The 20,085-nt window shown below is 44.0% G+C and overlaps 1 protein-coding gene across 1 annotated transcript in view; it reads right to left on the bottom strand.

Moving 5' to 3' along the window:
* C11HXorf58 (chromosome 11 CXorf58 homolog) overlaps positions 1-20,085 on the bottom strand; it is a 78,516-nt gene that overhangs the window by 38,046 nt on the left and 20,385 nt on the right. The window contains exons 5-6 of the mRNA XM_032226078.1: positions 16,190-16,321; positions 3,526-3,755 (exon numbers count right to left, since the gene is read on the bottom strand). Of these exons, the coding sequence (XP_032081969.1) occupies positions 3,526-3,755; positions 16,190-16,321 (362 nt within the window). The remainder of the gene's footprint in view (positions 1-3,525; positions 3,756-16,189; positions 16,322-20,085) is intronic.

Below are 20,085 nucleotides of genomic sequence, written 5' to 3' on the forward strand. Positions count from 1 at the left end.
GAGGATTGAAATTACCTAACTTAAAATTATACTATGACGCAGTGGCATTATCTGCAATTAGTGATTGGATTCATCTAACTAATGACAGAATTTTGAATATCGAGGGATATGATTTGTTATATGGTTGGCATGCTTACCTGTTATTTAACAAAAAAACGGATAAGAAATTTAAAAATCACATCTTAAGAAATGCTTTATTGCGGGTTTGGAAAAAATATCAACATAAACTAAATGATAAAGTGCCCATGTGGGCAATTCCTAGACATGCAATTGAAAATATGAATGTAGAACAAAAATTCGATAGAACCACCTATAGACAACTTCTTATCTCAGAAAGAGGGGTGATGGAACTAAAATCTTTAGAGGTACTTAAAGAAGAGAAGGTAGTTCAAACGTGGTTTCAGTATGGTCAACTACAAGCTAGGTGGAAAACAGATCAAAAAATTGGCTTTGTAAAAGTTGAGGATAATTTGTTTAAACAAATAAGAGATCAAAGCTCAATGCATATAAAGAGGATATATAATGTATTAGTACAGATGGATTCTGAAACGGAACTGATTAAGGATTGTATGATAAAATGGGCTCAGAATGTCGAGGAACCAATAATGCTTGAAACATGGGAAAGAATCTGGGTAAGAAATGTGAAATTTACACAAGCACAAAACTTGAGAGAAAATTTTCATAAGATGTTTTATAGATGGCACCTAGATCCTAAAAAGCTTGCCTCTATGTATCCAAATGTTCAACCTAAATGTTGGAGATGTGGTTCTTGTGATGCTACATATTTTCATATATGGTGGACATGTCGTAATGTTAAGGCATTTTGGATAAAAATATGGTGGATCCTGCAAAACATCTTCAAAAGAAGGATAAAATTTACCCCCCAGTTGTTTTTACTGGGTATATGCATTGATTTTACAGTAGCAGAGACTAATTTGATCCTGTATTTAATAACGGCAGCAAGACTCTTGGTGGCGCAGTATTGGAAGAAGAAAGATTTACCTATAATTCAAGAATGGACTTTGAAAGTTATGAACTTAGCCGAAATGGCCAAAATCTCAGCATATCTCAAAGAACATTCAAACGAGAGATACAAAAGAGACTGGAAAAAGTGGATTGATTACATAAAAAGTAAATATGGGACTAAAAAACTCCAGATAGCTTATGCTTAGTATCAGTAATAATTTAAATTGTTTTAAATTTGGGTAACAGTAAGAAGCTGAGTTCAATGTAGAGATATTTCAGACTGTGATTGTTCAAAAATTATACCACGTATGGTCTTTGGGAAGTCGGGGGGAGGGAAGGGAGGTGGGGATTTGGGGGGAGGGGGAGGGGGGAAATACAATATGTGTTAAGAAAAATAAATAAAAATTGTAAAAAAAAAAAAAAAAGTAAGAAAAAGTAAGATAAAACAATATAAATAAAAAAAAAACAAAAAAAGCTGAAATAAAATAAAAAAAAGAAAAAATGAAAAAAAAAAAAGTTGCCCATGCCCACCCAGTCCCATGATCAACCAGTCACAAGACCAACAAGCCACGCCCACCACACAAGCCACACCCACATAACTGGTAGTAAAAAAAATTGAAACCCACTCCTGGTTTAGATGAAATGGCATTCTGTACCAATGAGTTTCTATGTTTGAGGTACTGTGGGTTATCTTTCCATCCTGTTAAATCTGGCATTATTCCTCTAGACCAAATTTACTCTGCTGGCCTGTGTAGAGTCTTGAAGATCTGATTTTGTTGTTGAGCCTTAGGCCATGGAGGTATGGGAACCTTCAATTCAATTCAAACCTTTATTATCAGAGTACAATATGTGTACAATGAGATTGGCTGAGCCTCCCTTTGTGCACTCCCTCCAACACAATACAACTCACAGTGAAAGACAAAAAATTCCTAGCCCAGTGAATCCTACTAACACAGTCCTATTGCACCATATGAACTTATTGCATGTTGTGCCAGCTTCGGAAGTCAATTGTACTATGTTACAGTTTTTTTTCATTCAGGAGTCTGAGAGCCCACAGATAAAAACTGTTCTTCTGCCTGTTTTCGTGGCTGCCTATGCTTCTATATCTCCTTCTAGATGGTAGGAGAATAAAGAAGGGCTGACCAGGATGTTAGTTGTCCCTGATGATTTTCCACACTCTTCTAAGGCAGCAAGCCCTAGCGATGTCGTCTAGTGGTATCAAGGGACAGCCCATAATGTTTTGTGCTGTGCTCACCACCCTCTGTAGTGTGTTTCTATCCGTGGCTGTCAAGTCAGCATACCACACCATAATGCAATGAGTTAGAATGCTTTCTTTTGTGGAGCAGTAGAGGTCATCAGTTGTTGTTTCACTTTTTTCCCCCGCAAGAACCTAAGGAAGTGGAGTCTCTGTTGGGCCTTTCTGGCCAGCTGGGTCAGGTTGATTTTCCAGGTAAGTTCTTCACTGAGATAGACTCCCAGGAATTTAAAGGAGGAAACTCTCTCCACAGCCCCCCTCAATGTAAAGTGGGGAAGGTTTCTCACTCTTCTTCCGGAAGTCTAACACCATCTCCTTTGTCTTGCTGATGTTCAGATGCAGGTTGTTTTGAAAGTGCCATGTGGATAGTTTTTGAACCTCCCCCCTGTATGCTGTTTCACCTCCACCTGTAATAAGACCCAATACAGTGGTATCATCTGCGAACATAATGATCACAGGGGATGGGTCAGATGATACACAATCATATGTGTACAGTGAATACAGGTAGGGACTGAGCACATAGTCCTGTGGCGTCGTCTGTCGACCTATTCCCCCTGTAGGCAAACTGATGTTTGATGCTCCAGACTATAAGATACACCTTGCTTTTGCAGAGGAAAACAAGAAAAAAAATCTGCCTCTACCACCCAGCAATTTGCCTCCTTACAGCAAACAGCAAACAGCGAGGTCAGCATAGTCTGATTTAGTACGAGCAGCTGATTGGCGGTTGGATCTGCCTCCCAGAATACCACCAATCAGTTTTTCCAGGCTGCAGGGATTGCTGGCGCCCATTGGTATATCTCTGCCACCTGGAAATGGGACACATAGCTGAAAATGGGACACATGGAGGCCAAAAATGGCGATAGGTGGCAGCGCCAATGGCAATGGCACAGATGGGCGGTGGTGATCCCTGAAGCCTGGAAAAGCTGATTGGTGATATTCTGGGAGACAGATCCAACCGCCAATCAGCTGCTTGTGCTAAATCAGGCTGTGCTGAAGCTGACCAGGCTGTTTGCTGCAAGGAGACATATTGCTGGAAGGCAGAGGCCGAAGGATGGGGGCAGATGGGTGGGCAGGGCTTTGGCAACATTCATTCTATAAAATGCACTGACATTTCCACCCACTTTTTGGGGGGGGGGGTGAAAGTGAATCTTACAGTCTGAAAAATACAGAATATTGTAGTTACAAATATGACATTTCTCTTGGCATTAATTCTTATTTGTCTTTTAACAAATAAAAGTAAAAGGGAAGAAAGACATTCCAAAGAAAGTTAGTAATCAAATTTGGTGGCAATTGACATTATTTACCTAATTTGACAAACAGCCAAGATTTGAGCACGACATGTCTCTTCGTTCTGTGGTTTCAGCAATAGAAATGGAAGTTCAGCTCTAAGTCTAGCAGACAGCTTCCCAGACTGTGCATAATCCATGATGTCATACACTATCATTGCTCTAGGCCAATTTTCCAACGTCAGCCTTCTCCAACAATTATGTCTTCCACCATAATATGCTGGAGTTTCATCCATATGACTGGCATACTAGAAAGCCATAAAGAAACAACATTTATGAAATGTTAATTATAATCCAATTAAGTTTGGGTAGCTTAATTATATATTGATTTTATTCATTTATTAAATTTATATGACTGCCCATCTCACTTGCATATGATTCTCGGTGGCATACTGTATATAGTTAAACATAAGTAAAACCATAATCTACCATTAAAAACAATGAAAACCTACATTTAAAATACAATAATAAAAAGACAGAAGAGAATTCACTGTAGCAATGTAACCATTTAACAGGCTCTATGAGATCCCAAAGTCCGATGCACATCCATGTTTTAAGAATTCTTCTGGTAGGCCAGAAAAGTTGGGGCCAATCTCACCTTGGGTGGGAGGAAATGATGTATCAAATGGTGGGTATAACAGTAAAAAAGACTCTTTCTGGCTCTTGCTAAACAAAGCTCCTTGATCAACGGAACCCACAACATGCCCTTCTGCTGCACTTGATGGGATGGGTAGATATAATTGGCGACAGGAGGCCCCCTTAAATAACCTGGTCCCACATGATATAAGGCCATGATGGCGAACCTATGGCACATGTGCCATAGGTGGCACGCGACGCCTCTCTGCGGGCATGTGAGCCATCGGCCCAGCTGAGCTCTACCGCGCATGCGCGCGTGCCTCCTGCTGCCCAACTGACTTTCAGGTCTCTGCTGTGCATGTAGGGTGGGTGAGGCTCATCCGGGATATGCGCATTCATCAATGGAGGCAGGGGGAGACATGGGTGCATGCATGAAGAGAGATGCATGTGCGTGTGTGGAGGATGGGGGAGCACAGGGGGGTGCAGTACTCCTCCCATACCCAGAAAGCTTCAGGGAGGCCTGATAGCCCAAAATGGGACACAGGGAAGCCACACACACACATGCATGGGGGGCAGGGGAAGCACAGGGGGGTCATGTGTGCATGTGCAGGGGGGTGGGGCGCAAGGAGGGTAGTCATACATGTGTTGCATTATGGGTGTGGGCACACACATGTGCGCACACGCACGCTTTCAGCACCCAATAATAAAAAGGTTAGCCATCTCTGGCCTAGACATTGTTATTTGAATATAAATCTTTTTAACATTTACTGTATATTAATTTGTGTTTTGCTAATCTACGTAAAATATTAATATATGTTCCTAGTCCATGTATGATATGCCACATGCTAAATAATAAATAGTATCAAGCCTTGCAGCATTCCACATAGTAGGAGCCAGATCTTTTTCTTGCAATTAATACTGAATGGAAATGGACTCAAAGGAAGGAAATAAACCAACACAATACACTGCTGCCCAATGCCAGCCCTCAAAGTTGGCCCAGAGGTATAGCATAAAATGATGATATCAAGTTGCCAAGAGTTAAAAGAGGAGAAAGGATTGAATGAACTACTCATTCCACTAGAGGACATCCAATGCCAATGCTGTCTTTGTCCCAAATTTGGACCTGAATCCTGGCTGGAAGGAAACCAGATAATCCATTTTATTAGTATTCTCCAAAGATTTTTTTAAATAAAATATATTGATGGTATTTGACTAGGAACAAACTGGCAAAAATGTATACAGGAACTTTTAACAAGTGTTAGAAATGTATTCAAATTCCAGGAACATTTTATCATATATGGTGGTCTTATGTGTATGACAAATTGTACTGAAGAAACATAATAATGATAAGGCAGAAATACTCAAAATGCAAATACTAATTAAATCTGAAGCTTTCCTTTTAGGCATTATGGACAAATCAAAAGAAAAATTTTAGAGATATTTTTTTACATGGTAACTGCTGCAAATATTGTCAATGCCAAATTTTAGAAAGAAAAAGGGACGCCAACTGTTGAAGAATGGATTTTAAAATTGGCAGAGATGGTAAAATTAACCACATTAGAGACAATCAATTAAACAAGTTTATAAGATACTAGCTAAATACCCGTGCTCTGCTACAAAACTATGTGATCTGGCTTGATAAATCGACACTTACAGCTTGAAAATTAATGAGTAGTTACGGATCGGACTGTCCTCTCCCCTTTTCTCCCTCAGGCTTGCCCCACAGAATCCTCCCCTATCCTCTCCCCTTCTCCCCTTCAGGCTTGCCACACAGACGCCTCTCCTATCCTATCCCCGTCTCTCCCCTTAGATTTGGATTTGGATTTACTTTATTTGTATGCCGCCTTTTTCCCTGAGGGGACTCAGGGCGGCTCACAATTCAGCTTTGCCCCATAGAAATGTCTCCCATCCTATCTCCTTCTTTCCCTCAGGCTTGTCCCACAGAAGCCTACCCTACCCTATCCTATCCTATCCTATATCCTATCCTATCCCCTTCTCTCCCTCACCCTTGCCCCACAGAAGCCACACCTCTCCTATCCCCTTCTTTCCCTCAGGCTTGCCCCACAGAAACCTGTCCTCTCCTTCCCCCTTCTCTCCCTCAGGCTTGCCCTACAGAATCCTCCCCTCCCCTATTCCCTTCTCTCCCTCAGACTTGCCCCACAGAAACCTCTCCTATCTTATCTCCTTCTCTGCCTCAGGCTCCTCTCCAAAATTCCAGTCAGCAGGCCGGATTAATCATGCGCTGGCCAAGCCCAAGTGGCAGTTTGAACAGAATTTTTTTCAGGTAGGGAGGGAGTAGTAGAACTCCTTAGCATCAGAGCATGTTAATAATAATATAACAAATATGAATGATCTGATGGTCATTTCGAAAACTCCTTTCTAAACAAGCACCTAGAAACCAAGAGAAACATACTTGCCACATATCAAGTTATTAGGCTTTACAGTTCTACATACATACATACATACATACATACATACATACATACACACACACACACACACACACACACTGTGTGTGTATGTGTGTGTGTTTCCCTGAAAATAAGACAGCGTCTTATTTTCTTTTTTCTCCCGAAATATGGCTGTGGCCTTATTGTCTGAGGAGGAGGGGCAGGGGATGGGCCGGGACACAAGACTCTGCTTCAGTTTCTGAAAAACAGCACTGGAAAACAAACAAGCGAACCTGGCTGGTTGTGATGGCTCGGCTCATCAAGAGAGAGGGTGGGAGGGAGGGAGGGAGGGAGATGGAGGAGGCCGGGAGAGGAAGGGAAGGGAAAATGGAGGGGGAGGTGTAGCTTAATGGGATATTCAATATCCTGCAAGGCGCATTTCCTGCCCTGGGACTTTTTTTCCTCTCCTCCCCTCCTTTTGTTTGCAAAAAGCAGAGCTGCGCCAGCTGGACAGGGCAGAGATGAGGCCGGCAATGTACTTGGGATTGGGTGGGGGGAGAGCCTGCTGAAGAAAAAGAGGGAAGGAAGGAGGGAGGGCTTTGACTTTCTCAGCGCCTCTCCCCTCCTCCTTTACCCTCCAAGCTTCCACATTACGAAGCCTCCTCTTCTTCCTGCTTCTCTTATAGAGGGGAATAAATGGCATTTGCCGCTACTTACAAAGGAGACTCCGAACCCCTATAAAAGCAGCCTTGCCGCTACTCAATGACAATCACGGTGAAAGCTGTTAGTCAGCGCGGAATGCCCCGCATCCACCAAATTCAGCTCCCAAAAGCAAGGAAAGCTGAAAAGTCTCATCACTGCCCAATAAGAACTGCGTCGATAGCTGTCAACCATGAGAAGCGTCAGAGCGTTCAAAACGTGATTCCCAAAGTCAAAGTATATATCAGCTAAGATAGGGAAATAGGTATGTATTTATTTATCAGCACAAATGCAACACAAATGTAACAAAGGCAACTTAAAAAAATGGCTTTCTGCCTGGATGGCTCCTAGGGTGAGCCGAAAGACAGAAAAGGGAAGCAGTATGCTCCCTCCCATATTTGGGCATACCAGGGGTTGTGACACAATACATATCTTTTCCCCTGGCTTAGCTGATAAAGGAGGAGAGCCTGTGGTTTAGTGGCTAATACAACTGCCTGATATCTAATACAGCCCAGGTTCGATTCCCAGTAAGGGTATGGCTAGCTGATGAGAGCTAAATAGCTTGAATTAGATCTATACTAGTCTCCCTTTATTTATCATTTTACATATTTTACATATACATACACACACACACACACACACACACACACACACACACACAGATGAAAAAATAGTAACTAGTTGTAGACCTATTATGCAAGGGGGGAATATCAGATATTTGAGATATATTTTTCAGCATTCAATCAAGATGGACATTTTATGTTAAATGTTAATGATATACCCTGTTTTCCCAAAAATAAGACCTCCGTGGAAAATAAGCCCAATTGGGCTTTTGAGAGCATGCGCTAAAATAAGCCCCCTCTCAAAAATAAGCCCTCCCTGAAAATCTTTCCTAAGAAAGGAAGCTGAATCAAATCCAAGCCAGAGCTGCCATCTCATTCCAAGCAGCGACTAAAGCCTCAGTAGGATCATGCAGCAGACCATCAGGCACAACCTCTAGCCCTCTCTGGAACCCTTCCAGATCCATCAATCATCAAGGTGAACCAATCAAATAGTCCTACTTCCTTGTAGGGGGAGCTGTTCCAGAGACTCATGGCCACCAGGGAATGATCTGATCATAACAGGAAGTTCATAGAGCATTCCTCCACTTTTAGATCTCTTTGTGACTACTCGACAAGAAGACCATATCAGCTGCATGACCACTGTCCTGTGTTGGGCCCTGGATAATTTGAGATAGGCCCATGGCTGTCCTGGTAGCCTTGAACACCTGGGAATCCCACCTTAGATCTCACTCCTACAGAAATCAGATTGAATGAAATCTCTCAAGATCTGAGAAAGTCTACTGCCAACCCAAAGATAGAATCAAGTAGATCAAATAGGGAGATTGCTAGATAGCAAGGAGGCTGGTATAGTATTATAATTCTTGGGCAACAGCCTTTCTTTTTTGGAAGCATTCAGTTTAAATTATTAAAAATAACTAGACAACCCATGACCGGTTGAGTCATTGTTTCAGAGATATTTCCTTACCAGATTCCTCAATGCCTTCCTCAATGGCAGAGCGATTAATGTACTTCAAAAGTTCTTAAAAATTCAGGGAGATATAGAGTCCTTGGAAGTAGCCCCTCCTGAACTGTGTAGTACAATCAAGCATCAGCTTCCACATAGAAAGTGGGCAGAAACACACTCTATTGTAAAGACACTTTCACCTTTGACAAATGTTCCTTGCAACAGATCACATGCTTTCATTTTTTAATAAACATTTGCATATCTTAACATTTCTATTTTCCTACTGTTAGATTTTTACCATTTGTTTTCATGTTGTAATTATTCAGTCCATGTTCCCCATCAAACAATTTGGTTTTGGTATCTGATACAGTACATGAATTATTCCTTATTGCATCATACAGTCTAAAAATTTGCTTTAACTTATTCCATTTTCAGCCATAAACAAGGTGTCTTTTGTATACAAAAGTACACACATACGTATATCACAGGAGTGGGTTTCAAAATTTTTTAATACCTATTCTGTTGGGGTGGCCTATTTTGTGGATGTGCCTTGGCGGTCATGTGACTGGGTGGGCGTGGCCAACTTGATGTCACTCACCAGTAGATATCATGGATTGTGTAAAATGTGGGGAAGCTCACTTAACAACACTCTTGCTTAGCAACCAAAATTTTGGCCTCAATTGTAGTCATAAGTCAAGGACTATCTCTGCCTTCCTCTGCATGGCAGCCTTGTCCTAGTACACTCCTTATCATTTCTGGCAATTTTCCTCTCAGTTAGAGGCACCAAAATAATCCAGACAATGTAAGGTTTCCTGCTGCAACAGGGGGTTGGACTAGATGACCTCCGAGTAGCCTTGTATCCCTAAATTGCTGTGCTAATTTTCTTTCTTTCTGCTAACAAACAAACCTGCCTGGGGCTCATTCCACATTCCTGCCAGATAGAGATAATGAGATAATGAACCTATAGAAAGTTTGGCTCCATTCACAAGCAGAGATTCATCCAAGCACAAAGCCCATATTGCACAAACCCCAAAACTTCAAAAACATAGAACCACATAAGAATCCTTCCAGTTTGTTGTCCAGCTAACCCAGAAACAAACTGCTGAATGTCACTTTGCAAACATCCTTCTGAGCAGCTTTTCAATTTAAAGCTTCAATTTAAAGTTTGCAGCATTAAGACTTGTGGACTTCAACTCCCAGAATTCCACAGCTAGGCATGCTCAGTTCCGATTTAAAGTGGCAGTATTTGTTTTTCTCCTTCGCTAAATATCTCGGCTGAAAAGTGGCTTGAAAGCAGCTCCTCTGCCAACCCCCACCCCCATAACCCTGTTACCTTCCCCAATCACCTTCCCCATTGCAAATGCAGCATGCGGATGGGAAATGCAAGAAGGCCACCCACTCACCTCTTGCCGGCAGGCTGGAGTGAGAGGAGAGGCAGAGAAGCTGGAGGGGAGCTGATCGGAGCCCTCCGAAGGAAGGGGGCTGAGGGAAAGTGTGTGCGCTATAGCATGCCCCTTTGACTGGCTTCCCTCCTCCTGTGGTCTCCTCAGTGCTTGCTTGTGCTCCCCCTCCCCAGTCTAGTTTGATTGCAGGCGGGAGCCACATTCTGTCGGAGTTCCAAATAACATCCAAAATTAAACCAGAGTGCAAAGCAAAGTATTGCTCAAAGTGACAATTTATTAAGAGAGTCACGTTGGCATATCTGGGAAAACCCGAATCTGAAAGCTTCTTGATTTTCCCCACCGAGTCAAAAGTTCAAGATTTGGCCCCATACCCACAAGTCCATCACATGGTCCAACCTTCCACTGCCATGCTGGAAGTTCCACCCATCCATTTCCGGTCAGGTGCAGAGGTACCAAGACAAAGGATGACCTTGGCAATCTAGAAGGAATTTTATTTTGATTACATCACATCCTACTCCTTACTATCCCCCTCCCATTTCCCCACTATAGATACAGCATAGTAGATAGAAATGGGCAGGCCAAAGATCCAAAAGTAAACTGGCTGCAGGCCTGACACAAGGGCCTTGCCCTTGTCATGGTCTGATCACTTCCTACTGAGGCTTGACTTTCGGAAACCAATCCCCCACTGTAAGGAGGGGGAACCAATTAGGTGGTTCCGCCCCAGACACCTGATGGACCCTATGGGATTTCAGATGGCGCTTGGTGAAATACCTGATGCTCTCGTCCACAGTCCGGCAGAGTCCTTAGTCGTTGCTCGGAATACAGTGGCGGCGGGGGCTCTAAACCGGATTGTGCCTTTACGGCCTCTTCGAGGTAGTGGATCCAGGAGGGCTCCTTGGTTCACCGAGGAACTCCGGGAGATGAAGCGCCATAAGAGACGCCTAGAGCGCCGCTGGAGGGCCAGTAACTCTGAATCCGACCGAACACAATTAAGAGCCTTCATTAGGACTTATCTAGTGGTGATACGGGCGGCAAAATGTGCGCATTTTTCCGCTCTTATTTCATCTGCAGAATCGCGCCCAGCCGCCCTGTTTAGAATAGCCCGCTCCCTCTTGAAAGGGAAGGATGCGGACGACCCTTTACAGGATAGAGCTGAGGAATTTGTCCAGTTTCTGTCAGATAAAATTGCTCGGATTCGGACGGACCTGGACTCCAATTGCACGGAACCAGCTGAGGTACCGGGGGAAAGTCTTGAGCAGATTTTATGGAGCGAGTTTCAACTTGTCGCTCCTGAGGAAGTGGACAAGGCCATGGGAGCGGTGAGTGCCTCCACCTGTATACTGGACCCGTGCTCCTCCTGGCTAGTCTCCACCAGCAGGGAGGTGACGCGTGGCTGGCTCCAGACGATTGTTAACACCTCTCTTCGGGAGGGATCCTTCCCGCACCCTCTAAAGGATGCGGTGGTGAGACCCCTCCTGAAGAAAACTTCTCTGGACCCAGCCATTTTGAACAACTATCGTCCAGTCTCCAACCTCCCTTTTGTAGGGAAGGTTGTTGAGAAGGTGGTGGCCTTTCAACTCCGACGGACCTTGGATGAAACTGATTACCTGGATCCCTTTCAGTTGGGTTTCAGGCCTGGTTACGGCACGGAAACTGCTTTGGTCACGCTGATCGATGATCTCTGGCAAGCCAGGGATAGGGGTCATTCCTCTATCCTAGTGCTTCTTGACCTCTCAGCAGCCTTTGATATCATCGACCATGGTAACCTTCTGCAACGGTTGCGAGAGGTGGGAGTAGGAGGCACCGTCCTACGTGGTTCTCCTCCTACCTCTCAGACAGGTCGCAGTCGGTGTTGGTTGGAGGGCAGAGATCGACCCCTAGGCCCCTCAATTATGGGGTGCTGCAGGGTTCTGTCCTGCCCCCCCTCCTATTCAAAATCTACATGAAGCCGCTGGGTGAGATCATTCGCCGGCACGGGATTAAACACCGCCAATACACGGACGATACTCAATTGTATCTGTCCGCTCCGTGCCAGCTCAGCAAAGCAGTAGAAGTGATGTGCCAGTGCCTGGAGGCTGTCAGGGCCTGGATGGGATCGAACAAGCTTGCACTCAATCCCGACAAGACTGAGTGGCTATTGATGCTCCCTCCCAAGGATGGTCCAGTTATTCCATCTCTTAGCCTGGGGGGTGAAGTTATACGCCCCTCAGAGAGGGTTCGCAATTTGGGAGTCCTCCTGGACCCACAGCTGACGTTAGAACATCATCTGTCAGCTATGACCAGGGGGGCTTTTGCCCAGGTTCGCCTGGTGCACCAGTTGCAATCCTATCTGGACCGGGAGGCCCTTCGGATGGTCACTCACGCCCTTGTCACCTCAAGACTGGATTACTGTAACGCGCTCTACATGGGGTTGCCGCTGAAGAGTACTCGAAGACTGCAGTTGGTGCAAAATGCAGCCACGCGAGCGATAATGGGTGTACCTAGCTACACCCATGTTACACCTATCCTCCGCGAGCTGCACCTCCCATTGGTCTCCGGATACGCTTCAAGGTGCTAGTCGTTACTTTTAAAGCCCTACATGACTAAGATCAGAAATGATACAAATTGTTTTTAGTTAGCCTAGCAAGGAGGAGCTAAGCTCAATTCAAAGATGTTATTAACTTTCTACATTTTCTCTTAAGTATATCTTAAACTGTTTTTGTTAAAGATTTATACCTTGTATTGGTTCTGGGAAGTCAGGGTGGGGGAAGGTTGGTGGGGGTGGGGGGAGGGTGGGAAGGAGTGGAGTTTACTAGGTTGGAGGATGATTGTACATGTATACTGCTATTTTTTCTTTTTTATGTATATTGAAATGGAATTATAAATACCATCATCACAAAAGGGATTTTGCTCAGATGCTGAAACACACCAAGTGAATTAGAGGAAGAGTGGGAAGTAGAGGAGAGAAGAAAGATAGGAAGAGAGGGATAGGAGAGAGGGTGAAGGGGGAAGATGAGGTGTATAAGGAGGAGTGGTAAGGGGAAAGAGGAGAAGGAGAAAGGAAGGGGAAGTAGAGTAGAAAATGATGGGAAGACAGGATGTAGAAGAGTCGGAAGTAGAGGAGAGGAGAAGATAGGAAGAGAGGGATAGGAGAGAGGGTGAAGGGGGAAGATGAGGTGTATAAGGAGGAGTGGTAAAGGGAGAGAGTAGAAGGAGAAAGGAAGGGGAAGTAGAGTAGTATGGAAGCAGAAATACACCAATGAGAGGGTGGGAAGCAGAAGGGAGAAGAAAGGTGGGAAGAGAGGGATAGGAGAGAGGGTAAGGGGGGAAGATGAGGAGGATGAGGATGAGGAGTGGAATGTAGAGAGAGGAGAAGGAGAAAGGAAGGGGAAGTAGAGTAGGAAAGGAAGATGGAGGGAAGATAGGAAGTAAGAGAGAGGTAGAAGAAAGAGGTGTATGGAGAGTAGAAGAGCAAATAATGTGTGTTAATCTTTTTGGGGCGTTGAGGACAAGAGGAACTGATATAATCATTATTTAATACTATATGATACTGGCTATATATAGTATACATGTGATTGTATGTTATGCAAATGGAAATAAAAATATGTTTATAAAAAAATAAATAAAGCCCTACATGGTTTAGGACCTGGCTACCTGAGAGACTGCCTCCTGCCATTTACCTCCCAAAGACCGATTAGATCACGCAGATTGGGCCTCCTCCGAATACCATTGGTGGGTCAATGTTGGCTGGCGACCCCCCAGGGGAGGGCCTTCTCTGTTGCTGCCCCAGCCCTATGGAACGATCTCCCCGTAGAGATCCGGACCCTCACTACTCTTCCGGCCTTCCGTAAAGCCACTAAGACCTGGCTGTTCCGGCAGGCCTGGGGCTGTTGATCAGCATCCAGCCCCATTTTAAGTGTATGTATGTTGCGTAATTTTAAAATAATTTATTTCTATTTTTAATTTTTAATTCCCTTGTTTCTGTAAACCACCCAGAGTCCTCTGGGAGTGGGCGGCATACAAATACCAGTAATCTGAAACTGAAACTGACACATTGCCTTTTTCAATCCTGCAGTCAGTGAAGCTGGGCTGGCTTTTTGCATAGTTATAGCCAGCTGTTGGGGGAGGAGGAATGACTTCCTCCCCAGGCCCCCATCTGTATCTCCCCCCTACACGGCTAGATAAAGCTTTGCAAAAAGCCAACCCTCACAGGTGCCCAGCTTCACTGACCGCAGGCTTGCAAAATGTGACCTTTTGCCTGCATCAAACTACACTAGGGAGGGAGAGAGCATGAGTGAGCCAGGCCCCTTCCCTCCAGCCTTTGCCCAAAGCCCCACACCGCACCAGGAGGATGAAGTTTGAATTCCTGTCCCCCTCTCTGACCCACATGTACCTTTTCCAGCTGCTTCAGAGATGGCTTCAACGCTGCTCTTGCTTCGGTTCCCCTAAAGAAGCCCGTGCTCGCTTCCTTCTCTTTGAGAAGCGCATTGCAAACAGGGGCAGGCCAGGGGACTATACCAGTATGGAGGTGTGGCTACACCACCGCCGCTATGAGTATGCAAACATACGGCCAATTTCTGCTCCTGGTACGTCCGTACTGGTGGGTACCAGGAGCAACCCACTTCTGCTATATCACCAACCATCACATCTCTAATGTTACCACAGGTTAACATTTATATATTAATAAATGAATACATTTAGCAACAAAGGTATCACCATACATACTCTTTTTGTTCTTTTATCCAAATTCTTTAAACACTTCTTTTATTCCTTCTTAGGCTAAACTTTTATCATATTACTAGTTTTATCAGATTCGCAAATACGTTTCTGTCACACTGTATAAAATATTCCAAAATGGCATCCTAGTCATTTTATGATACACATTAGCTAAATCAAGGAATATGCGATAAAACATTCATAGTCAAGAAACAGAACTGTACATATTGACCTTCATTATTTTCACCGTGCGTTTACTCAACTAAGTATTTCAAACAATGCTTTCTAGTAAAATAAAGGAGAGGTTGCTTCAGAGATGTAGTGCAAATTGTGTAGGTACAGGGAAGGCACAGTGCAGGTTAGTGATGTTGCATGTGAGTGCATGAGTTGCAAGTGTGGCATGAGTGCAAAAGGGCTGGGGGAAGGTGCATCAGAATTTACTCCAGCAAATTCCGACCTTCCTTGTTGGCTTCCCCATCAATTTTCTGGGGAAGGCAAAAGAGAATTTGCAAAAGGCAATCACTAATGGTGGGATGTTTGGTAATTGGTCATAAGTGTGAATGGATAGCCAAGCAATCAGATCACACAGACATTAATCAAATCATATGATACCCCACTGACTTTGCTTCTTGGAAACTGGCTGGGAAGGTCATATTGATCACATGAACCCAGGATGCTGCAACCATCATAAATACATGTTGGTCCCAAATACCTGAATTTTAATCATGTGATCACAGGGAATCTGTAGTAGTCATAAGTACTGGTCATAAGTCACTTTTTCAGTATTGTAACTTTGAACGGTTGTTAAATAATTGGTGATAAGAGCTATCTGTATTTTCAAATCTCTAAAGCAGGTGTGAAATTCAGGAGGTTCTGACAGGTTCTGAAGAACCAGTAGCAGAAATTTGAGTAGTTCGGAGAACCAGCAAATACTACCTCTGGCTGGCTCCAGAATGGAGATTTTGCAATCTTTCCCCCCGGGAATGGGGATGGAATGGGGATTTTGCAATATCCTTCCCCTGCCATGCCCACCAAGCCACGCCCAAAGAACCAGTATTAAAAAAATTGAATTTCACCACTGCTCTAAAGAGTTGTCAAAGAATATCAGAGCCTGTTTTCTATGGTATTGTTCCAGAATGTAAGATATGAAGTGATGATTTAATTTAATATTAAATCAAAATCAAGATTTTGATTTAATATTAGGAAAAAAACTGCTTAACAGCAAGAGCAGTTTAATGGTTGAACCAATCATCACAAATGCTATAGGTCCTTTCAACAGAACAATTTAAGAACTATGTATTGAAAATGCTTTTAATTTGGATTCTAAGGAGATTGGACTTGACTGAATAGAACTTTAGTATTTTTTAAAATTAATATAATCCCATGTGATTGATCAATCTAAACACTGCTTACTTGCATGTAATCTCTTACTGTAGCAATATCTATGTCATCTGTTATTCCATGCCTTTTATGCTGAAGTTCATCTTGAAGAATCTGATTATAATACATCCGATAGCCCATTAATTTGCAAGCGTCAACAGCTGCCTAGAAAATATTAGAAAATATAAAGTTAAAAAGTGATAATATTTCACTAAGAATGAGTTCAGATGCTTAATGGAAAATATCCTTATTCCTACAATAAAAGGGCATTTCCCTTTTATTGTAGTGGCGCAGTGGTTAGTACTGCAGGCTACTTCTGCTGATCACTGACTGCCAGCAGTTTGGCAGATCGAATCTCACCAGGCTCAAGGTTGACTCAGCCTTCCATCCTTCTAAGGTGGGTAAAATGAGGATCCAGATGGGGGCAAAATGCTGACTCTGTAAAACTGCTTAGAGAGGGCTGTAAAGCACTATGAAATAGTACACAATTTACCATACTTTTTGGAGTATAAGACGCTCCGGAGTATAAGTCACACCTTAGTTTTTGGGGAGGAAAAGAAGAAGAAAAAACAATTCTGCCTCTGCCTACCAGTATCCATGGTATTTGCTTCCTGACTTGGAACACATGTTAACAAGGTCAGCCAATGAATAGGCATAGCAACTAAGTCAGCCAATGAGGGCTATTTGGACTCTGAAACAGTATTTGCCATGTGAACAACAAGGAGACAGGAAGGAGCCTTGCTTAGCTGAGGACTGAAAGTGAAACTGCTTATGTTTTGCTTATATTTACTGCTACCTTGGAAAACCTGCTTTTGGTATTGTATTGTATATTATTATTATTTTGACTCCTATGTACTTGTGTGTGCTTTCTGAATGTGATTGCTGCTGCAAACTCTGACCAGGCAGGTCAGCTTCAGCACTTATTGCAATCTGATTCAGCACAGCTGATTGGTGGGTGGATCGGCCTGCTGGAATACCCCAAATCAGTTGTTCCAGGCTGCAGGGATTGCCACAGACCATCGCTGCCTCCATGCCTCACGTTTTGGCCTCTGGGGTGGGGGCTACATTCAGTGTATAAGACGCACCCAAATGTTCACCCTCTCTTTTGGGGTGAAAAGGTGCATCATATTCCAAAAAATATGGTAATTTAGCACAACATGAGGAGCCAATATATTGAGAACTTGATATCTCAATGTTCTCTCCCATACCATTTTTGGGGTGAGGGAGAGGGGCAGAATTGGATAAAATATGGTGACCGTTTAAATTCTGCCCATTTAAATTCCCATTTATCTGTTTGTGAAAATCTTTGTTTTTATTATTTTCAAACTATGGAATGAAATCCTTTGTAAATTATATTCAACTTGCACTTCTCTGCCTTCAGAAGAGCAACCAAGACATAGCATATTTTAACTGATAGTTATTTTTAATGTTTGTTTTCTATATTTCACTATTTTAAATATTGTTACTGATACTAAGCAATATTTTTAAAATAATTACTGAGCAGAAAAGCATAATATAAATCAATTAAGTACAATTTGAGGAATAAATAAATGATTTTTTTAAAGGTTTACATTTCTAAGACTATTTACCAAGCAATATCTTAGCCCTGCTGCAGGGGTGGGTTGCTGCCGGTCCCCACCGGTTCTCGCGAGCCGGTTGGTCACTGGACCCAGAAGTAAGCCTGCCCCGCCCCCGGCCCTGTATACCTGTCCCTGCCTCTGTCTCCCCGTTGCTCAGAAAAGCAACTTCGGGAAGGTCCTTTGTAGCAAACAGTTTCTAGGACACCTGCCGCCACCAAAGGACTTTCCCTCCCCAGGCCTGCCCCTCCCTCCCACTTGCCCGCCAGCAGAAGCCTTCTGGGAGGTTTTGGCTGGCGGGCACGCAGAGGGAGGGAGGGGAATCCATGCAGAGGTAGGAAATTGCATGGATTCCCCACCCCCTTCATTGGAAATGAGGCGGCTGTCAGAGGAGAGAGCAGCGCATGCCCATTAGCTTGTCCAATGAATCCTCCCCTCCTGTTCATCTATTATCCCCTCCTGTTAACTTCTATTTGAACAAGTCACGTGGGGCGCACTCTCTTGCTTTGACAGCCACCTCCTTTCCAACAGGGGGGGGAGGAAGAAATCCATCTTTTCCATCCATCTCCATGGATTCATGGATTCCCCCCCCCCCATTGGAAACAGGCAGCTGTGAAAGACAAGGCAGCGCGCCCCTTGTGTCGTGTTCAAACAGCAAATGGAACAGGAGAGGAGTACCATACGGGGCTTTTTAAACAGCCAAACTCCTCTCCTGTTAATTCTTCTGTTTGAACAAGCCGCATGGGGTGCGCTCCCTTGCTTTGACAGCCGCCACGTTTCCAATGGGGGGGGGAGAAAAAAAACATTTTTTCTATCCTTCTCCATGGATCCCCCCAATTGGAAATGAGAATGCTATGAAAGACAAGGGTTTGCACCCTGCATGGCTGTTCAGGCAGCAAAAGAAGGAATAGGAGAGGCGTTCCACATGCGGCTTTTTAAACAGCCAAACTCCCCTCCTGTTCCTCAGGCAGGCTGGATCAGGAGTGCACACCGGGCTGCTGCTCCTCCTGCCGCTGCTGCTGTCGGTGTAACTCTCGTGAGGGGAAAAGAAAATAATAATAAAAGGCTCCCGCCATGGAGCAACCCACCCTGCTCCCCTGCCTGGCAGATCTTTTTTCCTCTTAGCTTGGCTCTTCTTCACCCACCAAAGTGCTACCCCCACTCGGCTGTCCTTACTGTCGCCACTCCCCCTCTGCATGCCCAGCCGACGGCCTGAGGAGGAGCGAGTGATGGCAGCGCAGGGTAGCTGGCGGCAGCTACTGCTCCTGGGCTCACTGTGCGTAGCGAGCAGCGCCCCGACTCCACCACCACCACCACCACGCCTCAGCAGTAGCACCTCCTGCCCGCAGAACCGAGGCGGGGAAGAAGATCGAAAGACGTGGAGCCAGGGACTCCCCCCTTTTCCCCACCCCACAGCTCGCCTCCTTGGGTGAGACCAGGGCACGCGCAGGATGAGTGGAGTTTGCGACCAACTTTAAAGTGAATGGGGCTGTTTGTGACTAAATGGGACAGAGAACATAAAGGAATGCAAGGGAACATGGAGATAATTTAGTCCAACCCCTTCCCAAGGCAGGAGTCCTTCCTTTTCTTTGAGAGCTGTCAGTGACAGACATGAGGGAAATGGTGTGTGTATGAATGAAAGAGAGAAAGAAAGAATGAGAAAGAGAAAGTAAGTTAGAGAGAGAGACAAGAAGGAAGGAAGGAAGGAAGGAAGGAAGGAAGGAAGGAAGGAAGGAAGGGAAAAAAGAAAATAAGTGGGGGAGAGAGAGACAAGAAGGAAGGGAGGGACAGAGAGGGAAAGAGAGAGAACTAATGATCACAATTGAGCCCAAAATTTCGGTTTAAAATTTTTGTGAGTCTACTCCCTTTCAAATAGCCAACAAAATATTTCTGGTTTTAATTCCATATCTTGCTTTACCATTGCTTCTAACCACTAACTTCTGAATAGCTACTTGGACCTACCTAAGTACTGAACCTAATTCATATATTCCTGTTTTTTGGAATTGAGAACTAAATTTCAGAAAAAGGAAAGCTGTATTGCTCTGGGAATTTACCTATGACATTCATTCTTGAACTAAGTTCTTGGATGAAAGACTACCGTATATACTCGAGTATAGGCCGACCCGAATATAAGCCGAGGCACCTAATTTTACCACAAAAAAATGGAAAAGTTATTGACTCGAGTATAAACCTAGGGTGGGAAATGCAGCAGCTACCGGTAAATTTCAAAAATAAAAATAGATACCAATAATGTTTTTGAATATTTATTTCAAAGAAAAACAGTAAACTAGCGGTGTATTCAATGAAATACTTCACTCACCTCATGATGCTGATGTCCCGCTGTGATGATGA

This window comes from Thamnophis elegans, chromosome 11, assembly GCF_009769535.1.
Source record: "Thamnophis elegans isolate rThaEle1 chromosome 11, rThaEle1.pri, whole genome shotgun sequence".
Lineage (NCBI taxonomy): Eukaryota > Metazoa > Chordata > Lepidosauria > Squamata > Colubridae > Thamnophis > Thamnophis elegans.